The following is an 18,790-nucleotide window of genomic DNA, read 5'->3' as shown; positions in this document are numbered from 1 at the left end:
AAATAAATAATTTTAATTAGAATTTGCAGGTATATTTTAGGGATCTACTTATAATGCAAACCTATCATTATGACATCTATTTTTTTTTAAAAAAAAATCTAATATTTACAAGCCAGATTTAGGAGATCGATTTTAGAATACAATAAAAGATAAAAATAAAAATAAAATTAAGGATTCAAGTCTTGAATTTTTCAACTTTGACCCTGGAGATTACCCTCCACCAATGATAATATGGATCCCACCAAGCTTCTCCTCTCTATTTGCTCTAAGTTTTTTTATTGTTTTCACACGATTTGCTCTTATTTTTTTCTCCATTTTCTTTCAAAATAATATAAATAATAGAAGTTGTAAGGGATGTGAAATTTGAGGAAGAATTGTTAGCATATTCTTTTGTTATAGAGTCTTTAGTCCACCTTAATATGGCCATAATAAAAATGCTATACCCAAGCTTCATTTCTTTACTTTAGTGAGAAGCATGATTGTTGTATGTTATTGAGATTGAGAGGGAAACATTCTATTAACAGTCATTTTAATTTGAGTGATTAAACCTAAATTATCATTTTGAACCGGATATACTCCATTGTTAATGAGAATTTCATACATCTTCTCTTGCAATTGACCAAAGTTTAGAAGATTTGTCTTCAAATCTAAGAATGTAAAGGATATCATAAATTATAACGACTCCAGAATTTAAAAAAAAAATGATAATTAAAGTGCGGAAGCGAAATAAATGTTCAAAGTTTATATTCTTTATACAATAACTTAAAGTACCAATTAGTGTTACAGAATTCACCCTTTTGAAAGAAATACAAAAAAATAAGGAAATGAACGAAAAATAAAGAAAACTAGCACTCTACTCACAACCTTCTCGTGGATCAAACTCTGGATCCTGATCCTCTTGATCTGAAATGGTCAAATAAGGGATGAACTATACTATCTCAGAAATAATATCACACTATATCACCGATACAGAAATGAAAATTGGTAGAAAAAAACTCAAAAACAACTAATGGAGTATTGAATTAAGGAAATTCATTTATCAATAATAAAACCATTTACCGTCCATTTACCTTAGTGAGATTTATAAAAAACAACCTATAAAAATAATAACATTATATGTATCATGATCCTATATATAATTGGTAACATAGCACATATTATACTTTCATATTCAAATCATTAAATAACAATTACCCTTTTTTTCACCAGCCTTCTGGTATCCACGGGAGTTCATAGGAATGTCCCCGCTAAGCATGAACTTTTTCCTTTAACATTCTTAATTACGGGCTGTCCCCATACCTCGTCCGGTATGAGCGCCAAATTACCAAACCTTAATACCCCATCCGATATGAGGATGAAGCGAGCCGTCCCCATACCCCGTCCGGTATGAGCGCCAAGTTACCAAGTCTCCATACCTCATCCGGTATGAGACACGTTCATGGTAGGGTTTCCTGTGTACCCGATCCGTCCACCATCTCCCAAAATGTCCAGAAAGGCTGTCGTTTCATCCAGTCACTTAATCACACAAGTTTTCCTTTTATATTTAACCTCCATTTTTTCAATTCAACCGTAAATACATAAAACAACAATACATGAATTCAAAGCTATAAAATAAATCAATAAGACACTATCATGTATTTAAATTGTAAAAACAATCACCAAAAATTAGTAGAGAATAGTTTCCAGTTCTGGCTCTATTACCAATCCGAAATTAATCATGAACATTTTTTAAATTGTACGAAATATCGTATTTATTATTAATTAGACTTCAATTCTATAACAGAAAATAGGGTGAGAGATTCTTACTCAATTTGATGTCTGAAAGGCTAAACTGTTGGCTGCGCCCATTGGCGGTCCCCAAGTTCCTTGAAATTTTTTTCGATAATCAAAACGTGCTATAAATACATATAAATATCCCAAACAAATCCTAAATCAGTCTCAGGGCCCATTTTGGCCAATTTCAGAATTCCGGCAAGGTGGCTCCGCCATGCTCCGGCGATAGCGCCGCCGCCTGCAACGGTGGTCCACCTCAGGTCAACTATTTTGGTCGTTTTTGGCCGGAATCGGCCAATTTCAAATCAATCCCTGTGAGAAAACATGTTAAGGGACTTCAGTTGGTCTAAAAAATACAAAAAATCAAAACTCACGGGCGGCGGGGCTCTCCAGTGTGATGGCTCCTCTGGCTCATGTTGCAGTTGGGTGTTTGACTCCGGTCAACCTGTAGAGAAGGAAACAGTAATCACAACGGTAAAAAAATTACGTATAACGGAAATCGAAAAAGGCCTCATCATAGACATTTTGTAAAATTTCCCGCGGCGATGACGTTGGGTTTAAACCACATTTTTCGACCAATCGGTCAGTTTTTTTACTCCGATTTGGCTACGAGTGTGTTTAAAATTAAATTCTAAGCAAGGGGAAAACTTTCACCTCTTTTGGCGGTAGGAAAAGGCTCCGGCGCGGCGACAGGTGGCGGTGGTCTCGTTTCCGGTGACTGGGTCTTCTTCTCCGGCGAGGGGGTCTGGCGGCAAGGGTTAGAGTTTAGTGTGGATTGGAGTTATATATATCTGTTCGCTTTTGATCTGGATCATCCGTTACGTTTGATCTGAGCCGTTCGATCGCGATTAAATAGAGAGTGAATCTAGGTCGTTCATCGCGATCCAATCTGAGTCGTTCATCGCGATCTAATATAGGTCGTCCGATCGTGTTCAAATATAGCTGTCCGATCACGTTTAGGGAGGGAACGCATCTGGGTCGTTCGTACGCACGGGAACAGATCTGAGTTGTTCGATCGCGCGCACGCAGATCGCCCACGTAGCCTCCTGCATGGCACCACGTCAGCGTCCACTGCCATGCAGCGCGTCCTGATTCATCAGGGCCGCTGATCAGGTATCCTACGTGGCAAAACTTCTCTAAATTATATTCTGACCCCTAATTTCTGATTTTTTTTTCAAAAATACCCCAGAACCCAAATTTTTACCTATTTTCTCAAAATTATTTTCAATTTAATCCTCTATCAATTTTACTTCATTTTTATTCTAAATTAAAATTAAAAAATTAAAAATTATATTTATAATTAAACCCTAAATTATATTTAAAATTAATTTAAGGTATTACAACTCTCCCACCCTCCCTCCTTAAAAGAAATTTGGTCTCTCAAATTTGTCTCTCTCACTCTCAATCAAACAGCTGAGGATATTTAGCTCTAAAGTTTGATTATACCTCCCATGTGGCCTTTCTCGGTATGTGATTCTGCCATAGGACCTTAATAAAAAGAATTTTCCGATTACGGAGTAATCTACTCTTTCAGTCCATAATACCGACCGGTACTTCCTCGTATGACAGATTCTCCTGGAGTGAAAGAGGCTTGTGGGCCAAGACATGAGAGGGGTCCGAGTCGTACTTACATAGAATGAACACATGAAACACATTGTGACCATAGAAAGTTTTGGAAGCAGTGCTAGTCTGTAGGCGGCGGTACCAATTATATTTCAAATGGCCCAATAAACCAGGAATTTAGTTTCTCCCTCTTGCCAAACTTACTAATTTTTTTGAAAGGAGTGACCTTAATGAACACCCAATCGACTTTCTCAAATTCTAAATCTCTCCTTCGGGTGTCCGCATAACTTTTTTGTCTGCTCTAAGCCGTCTGAATATTCTTTCTGATCTTAACTATTTTGGCTGTAGTCTCCTTTACGATATCTGGGCCGAACAGTTATGTCTCACCCACTTCTTCCTAACATATTGACGATCTGCATGGGCGGCCATACAACGCCTCATAAGGAGCCATGTCAATACTTATTTGGTAGCTGTTGTTGTAGGCGAACTCTATCAGGAGTAGATGGTTATCCCAATGGCCTCCGAAGTCAAGAACACAAACTCAGAGCATATCCTCAAGTGTGCGGATTGTCCTTTCTGACTATCCATCGATCTGAGGGTGGAATGCAGTACTAAGGGACAGTTTCGTTCCCATAACTTGCTGAAGGTTAGACCAGAACCGAGAAGTGAATATGGGATCCCTGTCGAATACTACTGTCACTGGCACTCCATATAATCTGACTATCTCCCGGATATACATTCTTGCCAACTTATCCAAAGAATCGGTCATTCTGATAGCCAAGAAGTAGAAATACTTGGTAAGCCGGTCCACAATTACTCAGATGGCATAACGTCCTGAGCATGCCTTAAGTAATCTTGTCACGAAATCCATGGTGATATGTTCCCACTTCCACTCCAAAAACAGTAATAGTTGAAGTAGCCCACCTAGGCGTTAGTGCTCTACCTTGACCTGCTAATATACCAAACACATAGAAACAAAGTCAGCTATATCTCTTTTCATTCCATTCTACCAAAATCGAGATTGGATATTTTGGTACATCTTACTGCTTCCGGAATGAATGACAAACTTTGAGTTATAAACCTCTGTTATAATGTCTCTTTTTAACTCACTGTCATCCAGAACATACACTATGTCCTAGAATTTGACTAACCCATCGGCAGAGACTCGAAATTCTGAATTAACTCCCGTTCTGCATCTTTCTTGAGGGCTGCTAGGGTGGAATCGGCGGACTGAGCTTCCTTTATTCTCTGGATTAACTAGGATTGAAAACTCAGGTGGCCCAAATATGTGACCCTCTTCATGTCCTGAAGCCGAACCTGTTGTGCGGCTCTTATCTGCCTGTATTCTGAAACCATCAAATGGGCTAATGTACCTGCACTTTTCCTGCTGAGTGCGTCGGCTACCACATTGCCCATACCCGGATGATACAAGATGTCGCAATCATAGTCTTTGAGAAGTTTTATCAACATTCTCTGATACATGTTAAGATTATTTTGAGTGAATATGTGTTTCAAACTCTTGTGATCAATATAGATATGAAAGATTTCCCCATACAAATAATGGCGTCAAGTCTTCAAGGCATAGATAATTGCGACAAGCTCTAAGCCATGGGTGTAATAGTTTTTCTCATGACTCTTCAACTGTCTGGACCCATAGGCTATGACATTCACATGCTACATCAGAACACAACCCAAACCTAAGTAGGAGGCATCATTATAACTGTATATCCACCCGATCCACTCGGCAAGGCTAACACAGGTGCAGTAGTCAGCCACTTCTTTAGTTCTAAAAAACTTTTTTCACAGTTCTCGTCCAACACAAACATGACATTCTTCTTTGTAAGCCGAGTCAGATGAGCAGTTAGACAAGAAAACTTTTCCATAAACCTGCGATAATACCCTACCATCCCAGAAAGCTACGAATCTCCTTAACCGATGTCAAATTTCTTCATCCGGGCACTGCTTCAATTTTTTCAGAGTTCACTAATACTCCATCTTTTGATATGATGTATCTTAGGAAGGTAGTCTACTCAAGCCAGAACTCACACTTACTTAACTTTGGATACAGCTTCTTCTCCCTGAGAATCTGCAAAACCTGAGTTATATGGGGAACATGTTCCTCTCTGCTCTTTGAATAGACCAAGATATCATCAATGAACACAATGACAAACTGATCTAGAAATTGTCTGAAAACTCTATTCATCAAGTTCATAAAGATGGCTGGGGCGTTGGTTAGTCCAAATGGTATGATTAGGAACTCATAGTGCCCGTACCTAGCTAGAAATGATGTTTTGGGAATGTCTTCTGCCCTGATTTTTACATAATGGTAACCTGAATGCAGGTCTATCTTGGAGAAGACCCGAGCACCTGCAACTGATCAAAGAGGTCATCGATCCTGCGGATGTGATACTTATTTTTTATCGTGATCCTGTTCAGACCTCTGTAATCAATACATAACTTCAACGTCCCATCTTCCTTTTTTGCAAATGTAACTCTGGCACTCCAAGAGAACACGCTATGTCGGATGAATCCATTGTCCTGCAATTCTGTGATCTGTTTCTTCAGTTCCTCTATCTCAACGCAGCTCACGCGGTAAGGAGTCGCCGAAATAGGCTGGGTGCTCGGCTGAAGGTCGATGGTGAATTCGACTTTTCTGTCCACTGGCAGTTCAGGTAGTTCATCCATAAACACATTTGAAGTCTCGAACTATCGAAATCTCTTTAATACAAATTTCTTTCTTGGATTTGCCTAGTTAGAGAAAATAGTTGGGTTAAAGTACTTGATAATAAGAAAATTTGTCATGAGGAAAACAAATGTTAAACGATTTTATTAATTTATAAATGACTCTTCATTAGGAGGGTTGAATACAACCTTCTTGCTAAAACAATCTACAGTGGCGTGATACGCCACTAGTTAGTTCATTTCTAAAATTACATTAAAGTTTTTCGTGTCAGTTTCTATTAGGTTTACGCTCAATTTTCTATCTGCGATATCTATGACACAAGCCCTGTATACAACCTCCCCCAGTGGTGTCCTACTCCCAAGAGTAGATATAAATAATACAAAATCAAGTTTTTCAGGTGATACATCTAATTTTGATGCAAAAATATATGAAACAAATGAATGTGATGTACCAGTATCAATCAAGACATGAACAAGATGGTTACATATAGTGTACATACCCTGTACCACGTCCAGGTTGGTTTCTACATCCTGCTGAGTGAGATTGTAAGCTATGCCCTTGATAGGAGGTCGAGTTTGGTTCTGGTTCCTCGAGCACTCCGTTGCATAATGTTGAGCACTACCATATATGTGGCAGGTGTTGTTGAGGCGATAGCAGGTTCGGTCCCCATGATCCTTGCCATAATACTGACAGATCTTGCCACATCCTGCTGCTGGAACCTGAGGGGGAGCCTGAGTCATCGGCCTAGGTCTCTTGTTCTGTTGAACAGGTGCAGTAGGTGTTGATCTGCAGTGTGGAGCTGAGGGCCTGAGGTTCCCTACTGCTTGAAGGAATGTGCAAAAGCTCCTCTCTGCTAAATGTGCCTTGCCCAGAACAGCCGAATAAGTGTTGAGCTCGAGCACAAACAATGGTTGTCTAATGTTAGGACGGAGACCCCATTCGAACCTTATAGTCTTCCTGCCTTCATCCATCATGCTCTCAGGAGAATATCAATCCAACTCCAGAAATTTGCGAGCATATTCTGATATAATCATGTCCTCTTGGATCAAGTGTGCAAACTCCATCTCCTTCAAATGTCGGAGATACTCTGTGAGGTGCTCTACATGAAAGGCTGTCAGGAATTGTTCCTAAGTAACTGGAAAGGGAAAGGTGGCCTACTTGAGTTGCCACCAACGATCTGCTTCTCCCACTAACATGTAGGTAGCAAGGATGACCTTCTGTTTGGGGATCATCCTGAGGGTCTTGAAGGCCTTCTCTGTCTCAAATAACCAGAACTCGGCCTCTTCAAAAGAGGATCCCCCTACAAAAGTAGAAGGATTTAGTCTTTTACACCTTTCTATATAGCTTGAGTCCATCATGAGAGGAGCTGGGTCCCGTGGATGAGGGACTGGGCTGGGCTGATGATGGATTGGATGGCCCTGCAGTGGTATTTGATGATACGGTAGAGGCACTGGATTGTACTGTGGTGGTGCCAGGTGATATGGTGGTTAGGGCATCAAATCATACTGTGGTGGTATCGGATGGTACTGTGGAGGAGCAGGATCATATCAAAGTGGTTCGGGATCTTCCCGCTGCAGCAGTGGCTCAACTTGCGGCAACGGGGGAGGGTCAGGTAGCTCCCTCTTTTCCTCTCGGGCCTGCTGAGCAGCAATAAGTCCTTCCACCATCTCAAATAACCGATCAACATCCTCTCTAAGTGAACTCTCATGGGTTGCTTAGTTTAATGGGGATCTTTCTCTCCTCATCTATCTGTACCTACATTTTATAAAGAAATGTTGAGTGCCAATTCATTATTTTCGGTATTTTCTAAGGATTTTGTGTAAGAAATGGGTACGAGGAACACGACTCTGATACCAACTGTAACAATTCCCGAATTCTAAAAGAAATAAATGATAATTAAAGTGCGAAAGCGAAATAAATGTTCAAAGTTTACATTTCTTACACAATAACTTAAAGTACTAATTAGTGTTACAGAATTCACCCTTTTGAAAGAAATACAAATAAATAAGGAAATGAACAGAAAATAAAGAAAACTAGTATTCTACTCGCAACCCTCTTGCAGATCGGGCTCTAAATCTAAAATAGTTAAATAAGGAGTGAGCTACACTAGCCTATTAAGAACATCGAACTATATCACCGACAAAGAAATGAAAGTTGGTAGAAAAAAAACTCAAAAACAACTAATTGAGCACTGAATTAAGCAAATTCATCTATCAATAATAAAACTATTTACCATCCACTTATCCTAATGACACTTATAGAAAATAATCTATAGAAACAATGACATTATATATATCATGATCCCATATATAATTGGTAACACAGCACATATTATACTTTCATATTCAAATCATCAAACAACAATTGCTCATTTTTTCACCAGCCTGCTAATATCCATGGGAGTTCATAGAGATGTCCCGCTATGCATGAAACTTTTCTTTTAATATTCTCAATTACGGGCCGTCCCCACATCTCGTCCAGTGTGAGCGTCAAATTACCAAACCTCAATACATCGTCCGGAATGAGGGTGAACTGGTCGTCCCCATACCCTGTCCGATATGAGTACTCAATTACCAAGTCTCAATACCCCGTTCAGTATGAGACACGTTCACAGTAGGGTTCCCAGTGTACCTAGTCCGTCCACCATCTCCTAGGATGTCCAGTAAGGCTGTCATTTCATCCAGTCACTTAATCACATAAGTTTTCCGTTTACATTTAACCTCAAATTTCTCAATTCAATCGTAAATAATTAAAACAACAATACATGCATTTAAAGGTATAAAATAAATCAATAAGGCACTATCATACATTTAAACTGTAAAAACAATCAATAAAAATCAATAGAAAATAGTTTTCGATTTTAACTCCATTAGCAATTTGAAATTAATCATGAACATTTTCTAAATTATACAAAATACCGTATTTATTGTTAATTATACTTTAATTCTATAACATAGAATAGGGTGAGAGATTCTTACTCAATTTGATGCCCAAATGGCTAAACTATTGGCTGCACCTACTAGCGGTCCCTAAGTTCCTTGAATTTTTCTTCAAAAATCAAAACATGCTATAAGTACTTATAAATGTCCCAAACAAACCCTAAATTAATCTCAGGACCCATTTTGGCCAATTTTAGAATTCTGGCACGGTGGCTCTGCTGTGATCCGACGACTACGCCGCTGCCTGTCGCAGTAGTCCACATCAGGTCAGCTGTTTTCAGTCATTTTCTGCCAGATTCGGCCAATTTTGTATCAATCCCTACGAGAAAACATGTTAAAGGGTCTCGGTTGGCCCAAAAAATCAAAACTCACCGGGGACGGGGCTCTCCGGTGCCGCGGCTCCTCCGGCTCACGTTGCAGTTGGGTATTTTGCTCCAGTCAATCTGTAGAGAAAGAAATGGTGATCAAAACAATAAAAAAATTACGCAAAACGGGAATCGAAAAAGTCCTCATCGGAGGCATTTTGTGGAATAATCTACAGCAGCGCTGTTGGGCTTTGCCCACACTTTCCAGCCAATCAGCCGTTCTTTTGCTCCAATTTGACCATGAATGTGTTTAAAATTAAATTTTGAGCAATGGTAAAAAAGGGCTCCAGCGCGACAGCTGGTGGCGACGGTCTCATTCTCGGCGGCTAGGCCTTCTTCTCCGATTAGGGGATTTGGCGGCTAGGATTAGGATTTGGTGTGGATGGGGGTTATTTATATCCATCCACTTTTGACCTGGGCTGTCCATCGCGTTTAATCTGGGTCGTCCAATCGCGATTAAATAGGAAATAAATCTAGACCGTTCATCGCAATCCAATCTGAACTATTCATCGCAATCTAATATGGGTCGTCCGAACGCGTTCAAATCTGGCCGTCCGATCGCGTTTGGAGAGGGAACGCATCTGGGCCGTTCGTGCGCGCAGGAACGGATCTGAGCTGGCTGATCGCCAGCACGCAGATCCCCGCGTGGCACGGCGTCAGCATCCGCTACCACGCGGTGTGTCCTGATTCGTCGGGGCTGCTGACCAGACATCCTACGTGGTGAAACTTCTCTAAATATATTTTAATCACCGGTTTTCAATTTTTCTTTCAAAAATACTTCCAAAACCTAAATTTTCACCTCTTTTCTCCAAAATTATTTTCAATTTAATCTTCCATCAATTTTACTTTATTTTTACTCTAAATTAAAATTAAAAAGTAAAAAATTAAGAAATTATATTTATAATTAAATCCTAAATTACATTAAAAATTAATTTATGGTATTATATAAATTGTATGACACTATCTTTTTTTAGTTTGAATGATTACCTGTCATTTTTCCATAATTAATACATTAAAGTTGTTTCCAAACTTTATTGAATCTTGGTATGACTTGTCTAGATTAGATAAGATTGACTTGTTTCCACACATATGGTTGCTACATCCAAGATCTTAGTACCACAAATTCTGGTAAGTTTTTTCATCCCCTTGCTCCTTTATTTGGCGAGCTAGTAATAAAGATATTTTTTCTTCTTTTTTTAAAAAAAATTAGTGTGACAGCTTGCAGTCCCATCAAAGAATTATAGTCTTCAAATACCGAGTAATTCTTCAAATTAGTCAATCATAACACATCAAAATACGGAAGTGTTAACTAATTATCCCTTATAACATTGTAATAGTGAATTACAATCATGAGGTGGCGAAATATGTAGAGTCAAAACTGAAACAGAGCTTATCATAAATAAAGTGAAAAACAGAACTCCCGATTCGTTCTACGATCGTTCTTCTCTTATATAAAAAAAATATATAACTAAATAGAGTGAGCAAAATAACTTGCTCAGTACATACATCTAATAAACTACGCCCTAAGCATACGGCATACGACATACAATTAATCACATATGTAAAACTTTTCTTATCTTTTTTAAAAAATCATGAATTTTAAATCAACAGTTTCTAACTGTAGTTTACCATCTTAGGGTGTAAGTTTTGTGAGAATTTTATTTGATGATGGTCGTAGTTCTATGTTTCCTACTATTCTTCTCTAATTATCAATTGTTATTTCTAATCGCAAGCGTAGTATCTAATAGAACAAGTACTGTTTTGGAATTTGGATTCCCACTACCTCACTGAAAAGGCACACAAATAGATCATGCACATACATTAGTCACAATAATCCGTCACCTGGTGGCCCAGAAGAGAACATGTATCTCAACCATGTTTGGAAGGGCTTTCATCTATCTATAGGTAGGGTTTCACCCACCGCTAAATTTCAGTCATACTATTATGACGTATATTAAACATTTTATTTTGAAAAATTCTTTGAACTTTTTGTTTTATTATATAGTTGTGTGGCTTGATATTTAGTTGTGTTGATTTATTTTGTATATTTGTTTACATTTCACATTTCTTACTATGTCAATTACATTCTTACGAACTCTGTAACACTTCTCTATATCTTTTTATCCAATATGTACTCTACTCTATCAATTTACCTCCTTTTCATTTCCAATAAATTTTCCTCATGAATTCCATTTTGTTATGTTTAGTAAATTGGAATTTTATATTTTAAATTTGTTATTTGTTGTTTTGTTATTTGATTATTTAAGTTAGTTTTGGAGAGGTGTCATGTGATAATTTAGTTCCATTAGGTTTATTCCCAACATCTCCTTTTAACCAATTTATCCTTAAACTCTTAGCTGTTCATCATTACCCCAATTACTTGCAAATATTGTTTTTAAGTGAATTTAAGTTTTATTTATTTTTAATGTAGATTTATTTTCTTTGTTGTTTGAATTTATTTATGATTGTTTTGGATATTTTATTCCCACTTCTCAAACCCATTTACAACCCAACTAAATTTTCTTCATTGTTCCTCCTTTTTATTTCTTTTATTCTATCTCATTCTTACAATCTAAAATGTTTATCCTCTCCCATTTCTTGCATTCTCATCTTGATCAACTTAATAATTATTCCCATGAGCCATTTTAATTTAATTCATAATTTTATTTTTAAATTTATTAGTTGATGTTTTAATTTGTTTAGTTTTAGAATTTTATTCATTTGTTTACATTAAATCATTTCCTAATAATTTATTTTTCATTTTCTTACAAATCTTATATTATTAGTTAATTGTTCATTCTGAACAAATAATTTCTAATACAACCTGCATACCATTCTAACTCATTCAAACTCATCATCATCACTTTCACGATTAATCAATACAATACATGCATAATTTCATCATGCATCAAACACCATGAATAAAATCCCTATTTTACAATTTTTTTAATTTAACGAAATTTGATTATTAATTACCATTTCTCAATTTCTTAAATTTATTCAGTTTCCCTTAAACTTTTGATTTTGAATGCATTTTGTTTTCAAAAACATGCAAATGGGGCTTCAGTTTAGTTACTAGATATACTTACCATCCAAAGATGATTATGCTTCGAACGTTCTTCCCCAATGTCGTTATGCATACATGAAACTAAGTACCGATTATAGAAAAATTTCTAATTTTATTACCGAAATGAATCTACTTAACCCAAATTTAATCCTAATTTAATTAAGTGAAATTGAGCAATCTTAATCTAACACTAAACGGTGTTAAAGTCTAAAAGGATCAGGTTTTCGAATTTACCTTGAATCAGTTTGGGATTCCTAAATAAAACACATCTCGGTTTGTCATACGAAGTAGTTGGATTAGATCAAGGAACCTGCAGTAGAAAATCAAATCGGTTAGAGGCCGATCAATGCGGTCAAACTTAAAACAAAAATAACGAAACTTATCTTAGTAGTGGCAGAAGGAGGCGCGGGTTGCAGCCTCTAGGTTTCCTCCCACACTGTCGCACGCCAACCTGCAGCTAAGTCATGCATCCCAACGCGATCAGCTACCTAGATATTACCATACAGTTGCCACGCACACCAGATCCTACAAAGTTTACAGATCTGGATTCTTATTGTTGGGGCACAACCGTCTGCGTTTGTGAGAATAGTCACCCAAACACGCTGGCACAGCCGCTCTTGCGTATGCGGGCTCCCATGTTCACATTCACATTTCTCCTCTCTTTCTCTACCTTGCAACCTCAGTTGCTCATGAATATCTCTTTCCCCCTTCCCACTCGCGGGCAATAGCCACTTTGCGAGCTCCAACTCATCTTCCCTCTTTTTTCCTTCTCCCTCGACTTTCTTCTCCTCTCTCTTTCCTTTCTTTCCTTCCCCGTTCATGATTGCCCATCGCAAGCTCCTCCCTCTTCTCTCCTCTCTTGAACCCCTTCATCTTCTTTTTTCCTTCTTTTTTTGTTTTTCTTTTTTTAATAAAATTGCCAGTGCCGATCCCTTTTTCTCCTCCCTCTGGCTTGTAGTGGCAGCTGCAAGCTGTTCACTCTAGGTGGAGATCACGGCTGCGTAATCTCCCTTCCTTCTCACTTGTCGGCCATTTTGGCCAAAGTGAGAGGAAACCATGTGAGGGGTTTTCCTTAAATAAGTCAGTTTTCAGCCATCAGATCTCCTTTCATGAAATCTGGGTCGTTAGTTTCGCAGGGGGGCAAAACCGTCCATTCACGATCGAGATGCGATCTCAGCCGTTGAACCAAAATCTCTTATATCATGGTCGTACGATCTAGGGCTTAATTAATGGTCTTTTGGTCATTTTATACCCTTTGAAAGCTCGATCCTTTAATAAGATCTATGCATGATTTTAGTCTTTCGTTTGAATTTCAAACAAGATACAATATAGGTTGTTCGATCGGATTGAGTGGGAAGTATTTTTGGTCATTAGATCATGATCCATGCGAGAGTTCATTCTAGTCGTCTAATCGCAACGAACACAGACCGTTAGATCTCATGCGTAGATGGCTTCCTAACCGTTGGATTGGCTAGGGCGAGAACACCCACAAGATCACAATCCTGGCATGAGGAATCCCTGACCGCACGATCTGCATCCGCAACATGCAAACCACTCTATCATATCGCCGTGTAGATGTCACGCATGCGTATGCACACTTGCGTATTCGCCACACAGCGTGTGGCCATTGGCCCCATGGCCACGTCACACACTAACATGGCTGGATTTTCAATAATTGCAGTAAGTTCCTGATTTTGAATTTTTGTTTCATTTGGGTCCTTGGGCCCTATTTTGGTGCCCAAAAAGCCCCCAAATTTTTTTATTTTCCGCGTTTAAGTCCCTAACTTCCTATTTAATTTAATTTTGGGTTTAAAACTATTTTTAAATTGTTTTAGTTATTTATTTTACAATACTTAATTTAATTAATTTCCTGTTTCCTTAAAAATTAATTTCTAAATTTCTTAATTTTCTAAATAAATTTATTTTATTAATTTATGAAATATTTTCTAATTTCCTAAGTACTTAGTTGTATTAATTTACAAACCTTAATATTACCTAATTCATTTCACTAATTTACAATTCTTAATATTTTTAATTTTCTTTTTAATTTATTTCAAATTTTAGTTTTCTTTTATAAAATTCAGAGTCTGGTTGTGTGGGATGTTATAATTAGACTATCTTCCACAAGTTAGTTCAACATTATGATCTATAATAATCATACCTATGATATTTATAGCATTCAATTTTAGATTTGTCTACCAACTTAGGTTTTGAATAAGCTAAATGGTTGTTTTCATTATCTCTTCATCTTCCTCGGGTATGAGAATATTAATTATCTTTACGTTTCTGTACCACATTTGTTGATTTTGTCATTTTTCTTTCTCGACTATATCTTTTTAATGGTGTAGATTGATTATCATATAAGACTCGTAGAGTCTACTCATCTTTGTTTGTTGCTTCATTTTTTGTTCGTGAATTACTAAATAACCCTATAATTCATTGATTGAAAGTTCATCAATATCTTTTAATTTTTCAATTGAACATACAACATAATTGAACTTTGTTATCATATAACGAATTATCTTTTTAACAATAATAACATCTTTTAGTTTTTGCCATGAATTCACATCTTATTTACAATTTGCATAATCATTCAGATATAATCTAAAATTTATTTTTTTGTCTTCACATGGTCTCCAAATCAGGATGAAGAGCTTGAAGTTATGTTCGTTTTACTTTTGTTGTCCCCTAATACTTTTTATTCATGGAGTTACAAAATTTCTTTAAAGTGTTTTTACAAAGAATAGTTTTTAAATCAAGCGACCAATAGCTTGAGAAAGATAGTTTTTATTTGCTTTAAGATCTTTTAACCTATGTGCTTCGAACTTTATTTTTGGGATATTCGTCAATATAGCACCTCCTCGTTTTACTATTCCAGAAGGTTACCAGTACTTTTTGGACCTCAAAAAGTTCTCCATCAGCATATTCCAATGGTCATAATGGCCATTAAAATGTGGAACTGTTGGCTGCATAAAGTTTATATAAGTCATATTTTTTTATTATATAAAACTTCTTTTTTTTTACTTTTGAGAAATTGGCACGAAATTCCTTAGAAATTATATTCAACACTTATCGTTTTTCTACATGATAGGTACATTCCCTATAGATGAGGTTCGATATTTATCATCTTCATAATATAATAGGTAAAATTACTATAGATAATCTTTAATACATATCAGTTTCCTACAGAATAAGTAATTCAAATTAATTAATAAATTGTATATACGTATATTTGTATATATAAGCTTTTGGGGAAAAAAATAAAAATGTTATGCCGACAAGAGAAGAGAAAAAAGTGATCAAGTGATGTTGATTACTCATATAAAATCAGGGGCAGAATTCGAAGTATATCAAAGCTCAGTATGTCGATTGAATATTTTCTTTTCCGGATAAGCATATGAGAATACTTGGAGATAATAGAAAAAAGAAAAAGGTGAGGTTGGAGAGAGAAAGGAATGAAGGAGATAAATTTAAAAAAAGAGAGAAGGGGAGTGAAGATGGCTAATATGCATAAGTTTTTGTTTTAATGTGGATCAGTTTTAATTATTACGTTTCCAAATTTTTTATCGTGTCAGATGTTATATGTGGAGTGGAGTTAGATAAAATATATAAATTTTTATTTTAATGTAGATTAATTTAAATTTATTTATATGTAAAAAATTTCATATTACGTCAAATATCATGTAACATATTATGTGACATTTGATGTAAATTAATAACATATAAAAGATATTACATTTAAGAGATTTTACACATGATATTTAGAGTAAATAGCATTAAATTTTAATAACGAAGAATGACTAAATGGAATATTATTTAAAAATATAAAAATTAAATTTATATAAAATAAAGTAAAAAATAAATCTAATGAAAATAAAAAGTATAGAAACTATGTTTATATTTTAGAGAACTAAATATGGGCTAGGCAAATAACCACACAGTTTTGAATCCCGGGTCATAAAGTGGCCTTACGGGGTTGATCCACCCAACTTTCCAGCCCTTTTGTCTTTGCCTCTCTGCTATCTGGCGTGGCGCGTGTTCCTCAGTTTCTCTCTCCTATTACAACCCAAAATATTCTAGAAGTCTCTCTTATCATCTCATAAAAACCCTCCCTGCTGCTAGGGTTTTATCTTCTCGACTCTTCTTCCTCCGCATCAATAAAGCCCCCAAATCGACTTCCCGAAACCTTGTAATCATAAAATAAATTACCTCTTAAGGTGCGATTTCTCTTCTTTGATAACTTTCTAGCTCTCTATCTGTAAGAATTTCTCTTAGACTTTGTACATCGTTTTGCCAATTTGATTTTTTCTGATTTCAAAGAGGGAAATGAAACTAGAGGTTAACTTTTCAATGGAACTGGACGGTTGCAAGTCTCCTTCTACTTGGCAGTCTTTCAGCTTCATTGCTTTGAAAACCATGAACTTGGTTGAAGCAAATTGTTGAAATAGGTCCAGCTTAGAATTTGCATGTCTGGGGCTTCTAAAGTTTACTATAGTAGTTCGACATACGGAAATGAAAGATAAACTTTGTTCTAGTAACTTGTCTTGTTATGTTACTAATGTTTGGAATTTGAATGCAGAAATGGCAACAGCTCAGTTAACGGCATCATCAGTGACAGTGTCAGCCAGGAACTTGGCATCATTTGAAGGGCTAAGACCTTCAACTGTCAAGTTCGCTTCTTTTGGGACGTTGAGAACTGGGGCTTTAACCCAGAGGTCGTTTCGTGGTTTGGTAGTTAAAGCAGCCACCGTTGTTGCCCCCAAGGTTAGTTCTGGTACTAATTTGCTCGTTTTCCCTGTAATTTTCTTGATTTCGTCTAGGGGAAGAGCTATTTTAACTGCGACGTTAATTCAATGTTGTACTCATTTATTGGGTTATAAGTTGATTAATTTATTTTAGTTGTCCTTATCTCCTATGGCTGCACATTCTGGGGATTAGTGATGTATTGATATTTAATATCTTTTTAGTTATTCTAAACTCCCTTTACCTTTACTTTTGGAATCCTCTGGCTATTTCTGGTTTTGCCCTTGTATGTGTAATGCTGTGATGGAAAATGACTGATTATACAGGATTAGTCAAATAAGTTTTTGTAAACTTATGTTTAGCTAAACATTTATTCCTGAATTTGCAAATCATCCAATTGCGGTTTGTGATAATCTGCTATAATTTCCTTTTAATCTGGCAGTATACTTCAATTAAGCCCTTGGGTGATAGAGTGTTGGTGAAGATAAAAAATGTGGAGGAGAAGACTGAGGGTGGTATTTTACTTCCAACAACAGCGCAATCAAAGCCACAAGGAGGTGAGATTGTTGCTGTTGGCGAGGGGAAAACAATTGGAAATACCAAAGTGGACATCTCTGTGAAGGTGACAGTTTATCTTGGGTAGATGTCGGAGTTTCATGGTTTGTGTTCCTACTGCATATCCCCATCGCTAACGGTATGCATTTTTTTTGGTGTAGACTGGCACCCAGGTTATTTATTCCAAGTATGCAGGGACTGAAGTTGAGTTCAATGGTGCTAGTCACCTTATCCTCAAAGAGGATGATATTGTTGGCATTCTTGAGACAGATGATATCAAGGATCTCAAGCCTTTGAATGATAGAGTTTTCATCAAGGTTTGTTCTTACCTTTTTTGAAATTTATCAATATGGTGCTTTGATTATATTATTAGTATTTGCAAAAGTTGGCTTTTCATGTATACAAATAAGAATTACATTTTAGTTGGCTTTCCTTGAATTTCTAATTTCAGGTTGCTGAGGCTGAGGAGAAAACTGCTGGAGGTTTACTGCTAACAGAAGCTACAAAAGAAAAGCCTTCAATTGGCACGGTAAGATATAAAATCCCTTTTATAACTGTAGGAGATGGAGGAAATTGTTGCTCCGAGGATGAGTGTTGTTTTCAATAAAATTAAAGCCATGGATACATTTTGTGTTTGCCCATAACAGGTCGTAGCAGTTGGACCTGGTCTTCTTGATGAGGAAGGTAACAGAAAACCCTTATCTGTATCTGCTGGAAACACAGTCCTCTACTCCAAGTATGCAGGGAATGATTTCAAGGGCAATGATGGTACTAACTACATCGCACTAAGAGCTTCAGATGTGATGGCTGTTTTATCTTAGTTGTCTATCTTTTATGTTGCGGGATCTTGTGATTGAGCAGCCTTATTGGCAGATGGATTTTGAATGTAATTTCACTTGAAATATAATCAGTTGCAGCTTCTTTAATCACGCTACATACACTATAGGCTGACAATAGGTTATGCAGATGTATTTTAGAAATCTTTGATGCATGTCAAAACTGGATGAATTATAGCTTTTTTAAACGGCTTTACAGAACCTGAGAGATAATCGACATTGAAGTAGAACAGGTAAAAACACCTCATAAAAAACCTGGGTCCATA

At 36.7% G+C, this 18,790-nt stretch overlaps 2 protein-coding genes across 13 annotated transcripts; one reads left to right on the top strand and one right to left on the bottom strand.

Annotated features, from left to right (window-relative positions):
• Positions 1–731: 731 nt before the first annotated feature.
• On the bottom strand, positions 732–13,141 carry LOC110817695 (uncharacterized). 12 transcript variants are annotated; one of them, XR_015813047.1, is made up of 4 exons: positions 12,625–13,141; positions 6,519–7,774; positions 1,195–1,496; positions 732–903 (listed from the first exon to the last, which is right to left on the bottom strand). XR_015813047.1 is itself a non-coding variant. In XM_088206904.1 (3 exons), exons 2-3 carry the CDS (start codon positions 6,991–6,993, stop codon positions 854–856), a joined length of 525 nt encoding a protein of 174 aa, XP_088063030.1. In that variant the 5' UTR covers positions 6,994–7,774; positions 12,625–13,141; the 3' UTR covers positions 732–853. The 12 variants fall into 12 exon arrangements, 2 of the variants coding, with proteins under 2 accessions (XP_088063030.1, XP_088063031.1); XR_015813048.1 differs by lacking the exons at positions 732–903; positions 1,195–1,496 and adding exons at positions 1,712–2,085; positions 2,148–2,218; XR_015813050.1 differs by lacking the exons at positions 732–903; positions 1,195–1,496; positions 6,519–7,774 and adding exons at positions 8,204–8,687; positions 8,998–9,246; positions 9,331–9,401.
• Positions 13,142–16,446: 3,305 nt separating this feature from the next.
• CPN20 (chaperonin 20) lies at positions 16,447–18,614 on the top strand. Its single transcript, XM_088208309.1, has 6 exons — positions 16,447–16,607; positions 16,970–17,154; positions 17,576–17,755; positions 17,850–18,005; positions 18,140–18,217; positions 18,336–18,614. The coding sequence occupies exons 2-6, from the start codon at positions 16,972–16,974 to the stop codon at positions 18,507–18,509; spliced, it is 771 nt and encodes a 256-aa protein (XP_088064435.1). The 5' UTR covers positions 16,447–16,607; positions 16,970–16,971; the 3' UTR covers positions 18,510–18,614.
• Positions 18,615–18,790: the final 176 nt, after the last annotated feature.

This window comes from Carica papaya, chromosome 7 (genome assembly GCF_054855325.1).
Source record: "Carica papaya isolate Zhongbai chromosome 7, ASM5485532v1, whole genome shotgun sequence".
NCBI classification, from domain to species: Eukaryota; Viridiplantae; Streptophyta; class Magnoliopsida; order Brassicales; family Caricaceae; genus Carica; species Carica papaya.
Note: the sequence above shows the minus strand (reverse complement) of the source record. Positions and strands in the feature narration are given on the sequence as shown.

Excerpts from the sequence above, each read along its gene's own strand:
- LOC110817695 (XM_088206904.1), bottom strand. The coding sequence starts at position 6,993 with ATGATGGATGAAGGCAGGAAGACTATAAGGTTCGAATGGGGTCTCCGT. Across the intron at positions 904-6,518 it reads CAACCTGGACGTGGTACAGG|ATCAAGAGGATCAGGATCCA; the intron begins GTATGTACACTA and ends TGACCATTTCAG.
- CPN20 (XM_088208309.1), top strand. The coding sequence starts at position 16,972 with ATGGCAACAGCTCAGTTAACGGCATCATCAGTGACAGTGTCAGCCAGG. Across the intron at positions 17,756-17,849 it reads AAGTGGACATCTCTGTGAAG|ACTGGCACCCAGGTTATTTA; the intron begins GTGACAGTTTAT and ends TTTTTGGTGTAG. Across the intron at positions 18,218-18,335 it reads AAAAGCCTTCAATTGGCACG|GTCGTAGCAGTTGGACCTGG; the intron begins GTAAGATATAAA and ends TGCCCATAACAG.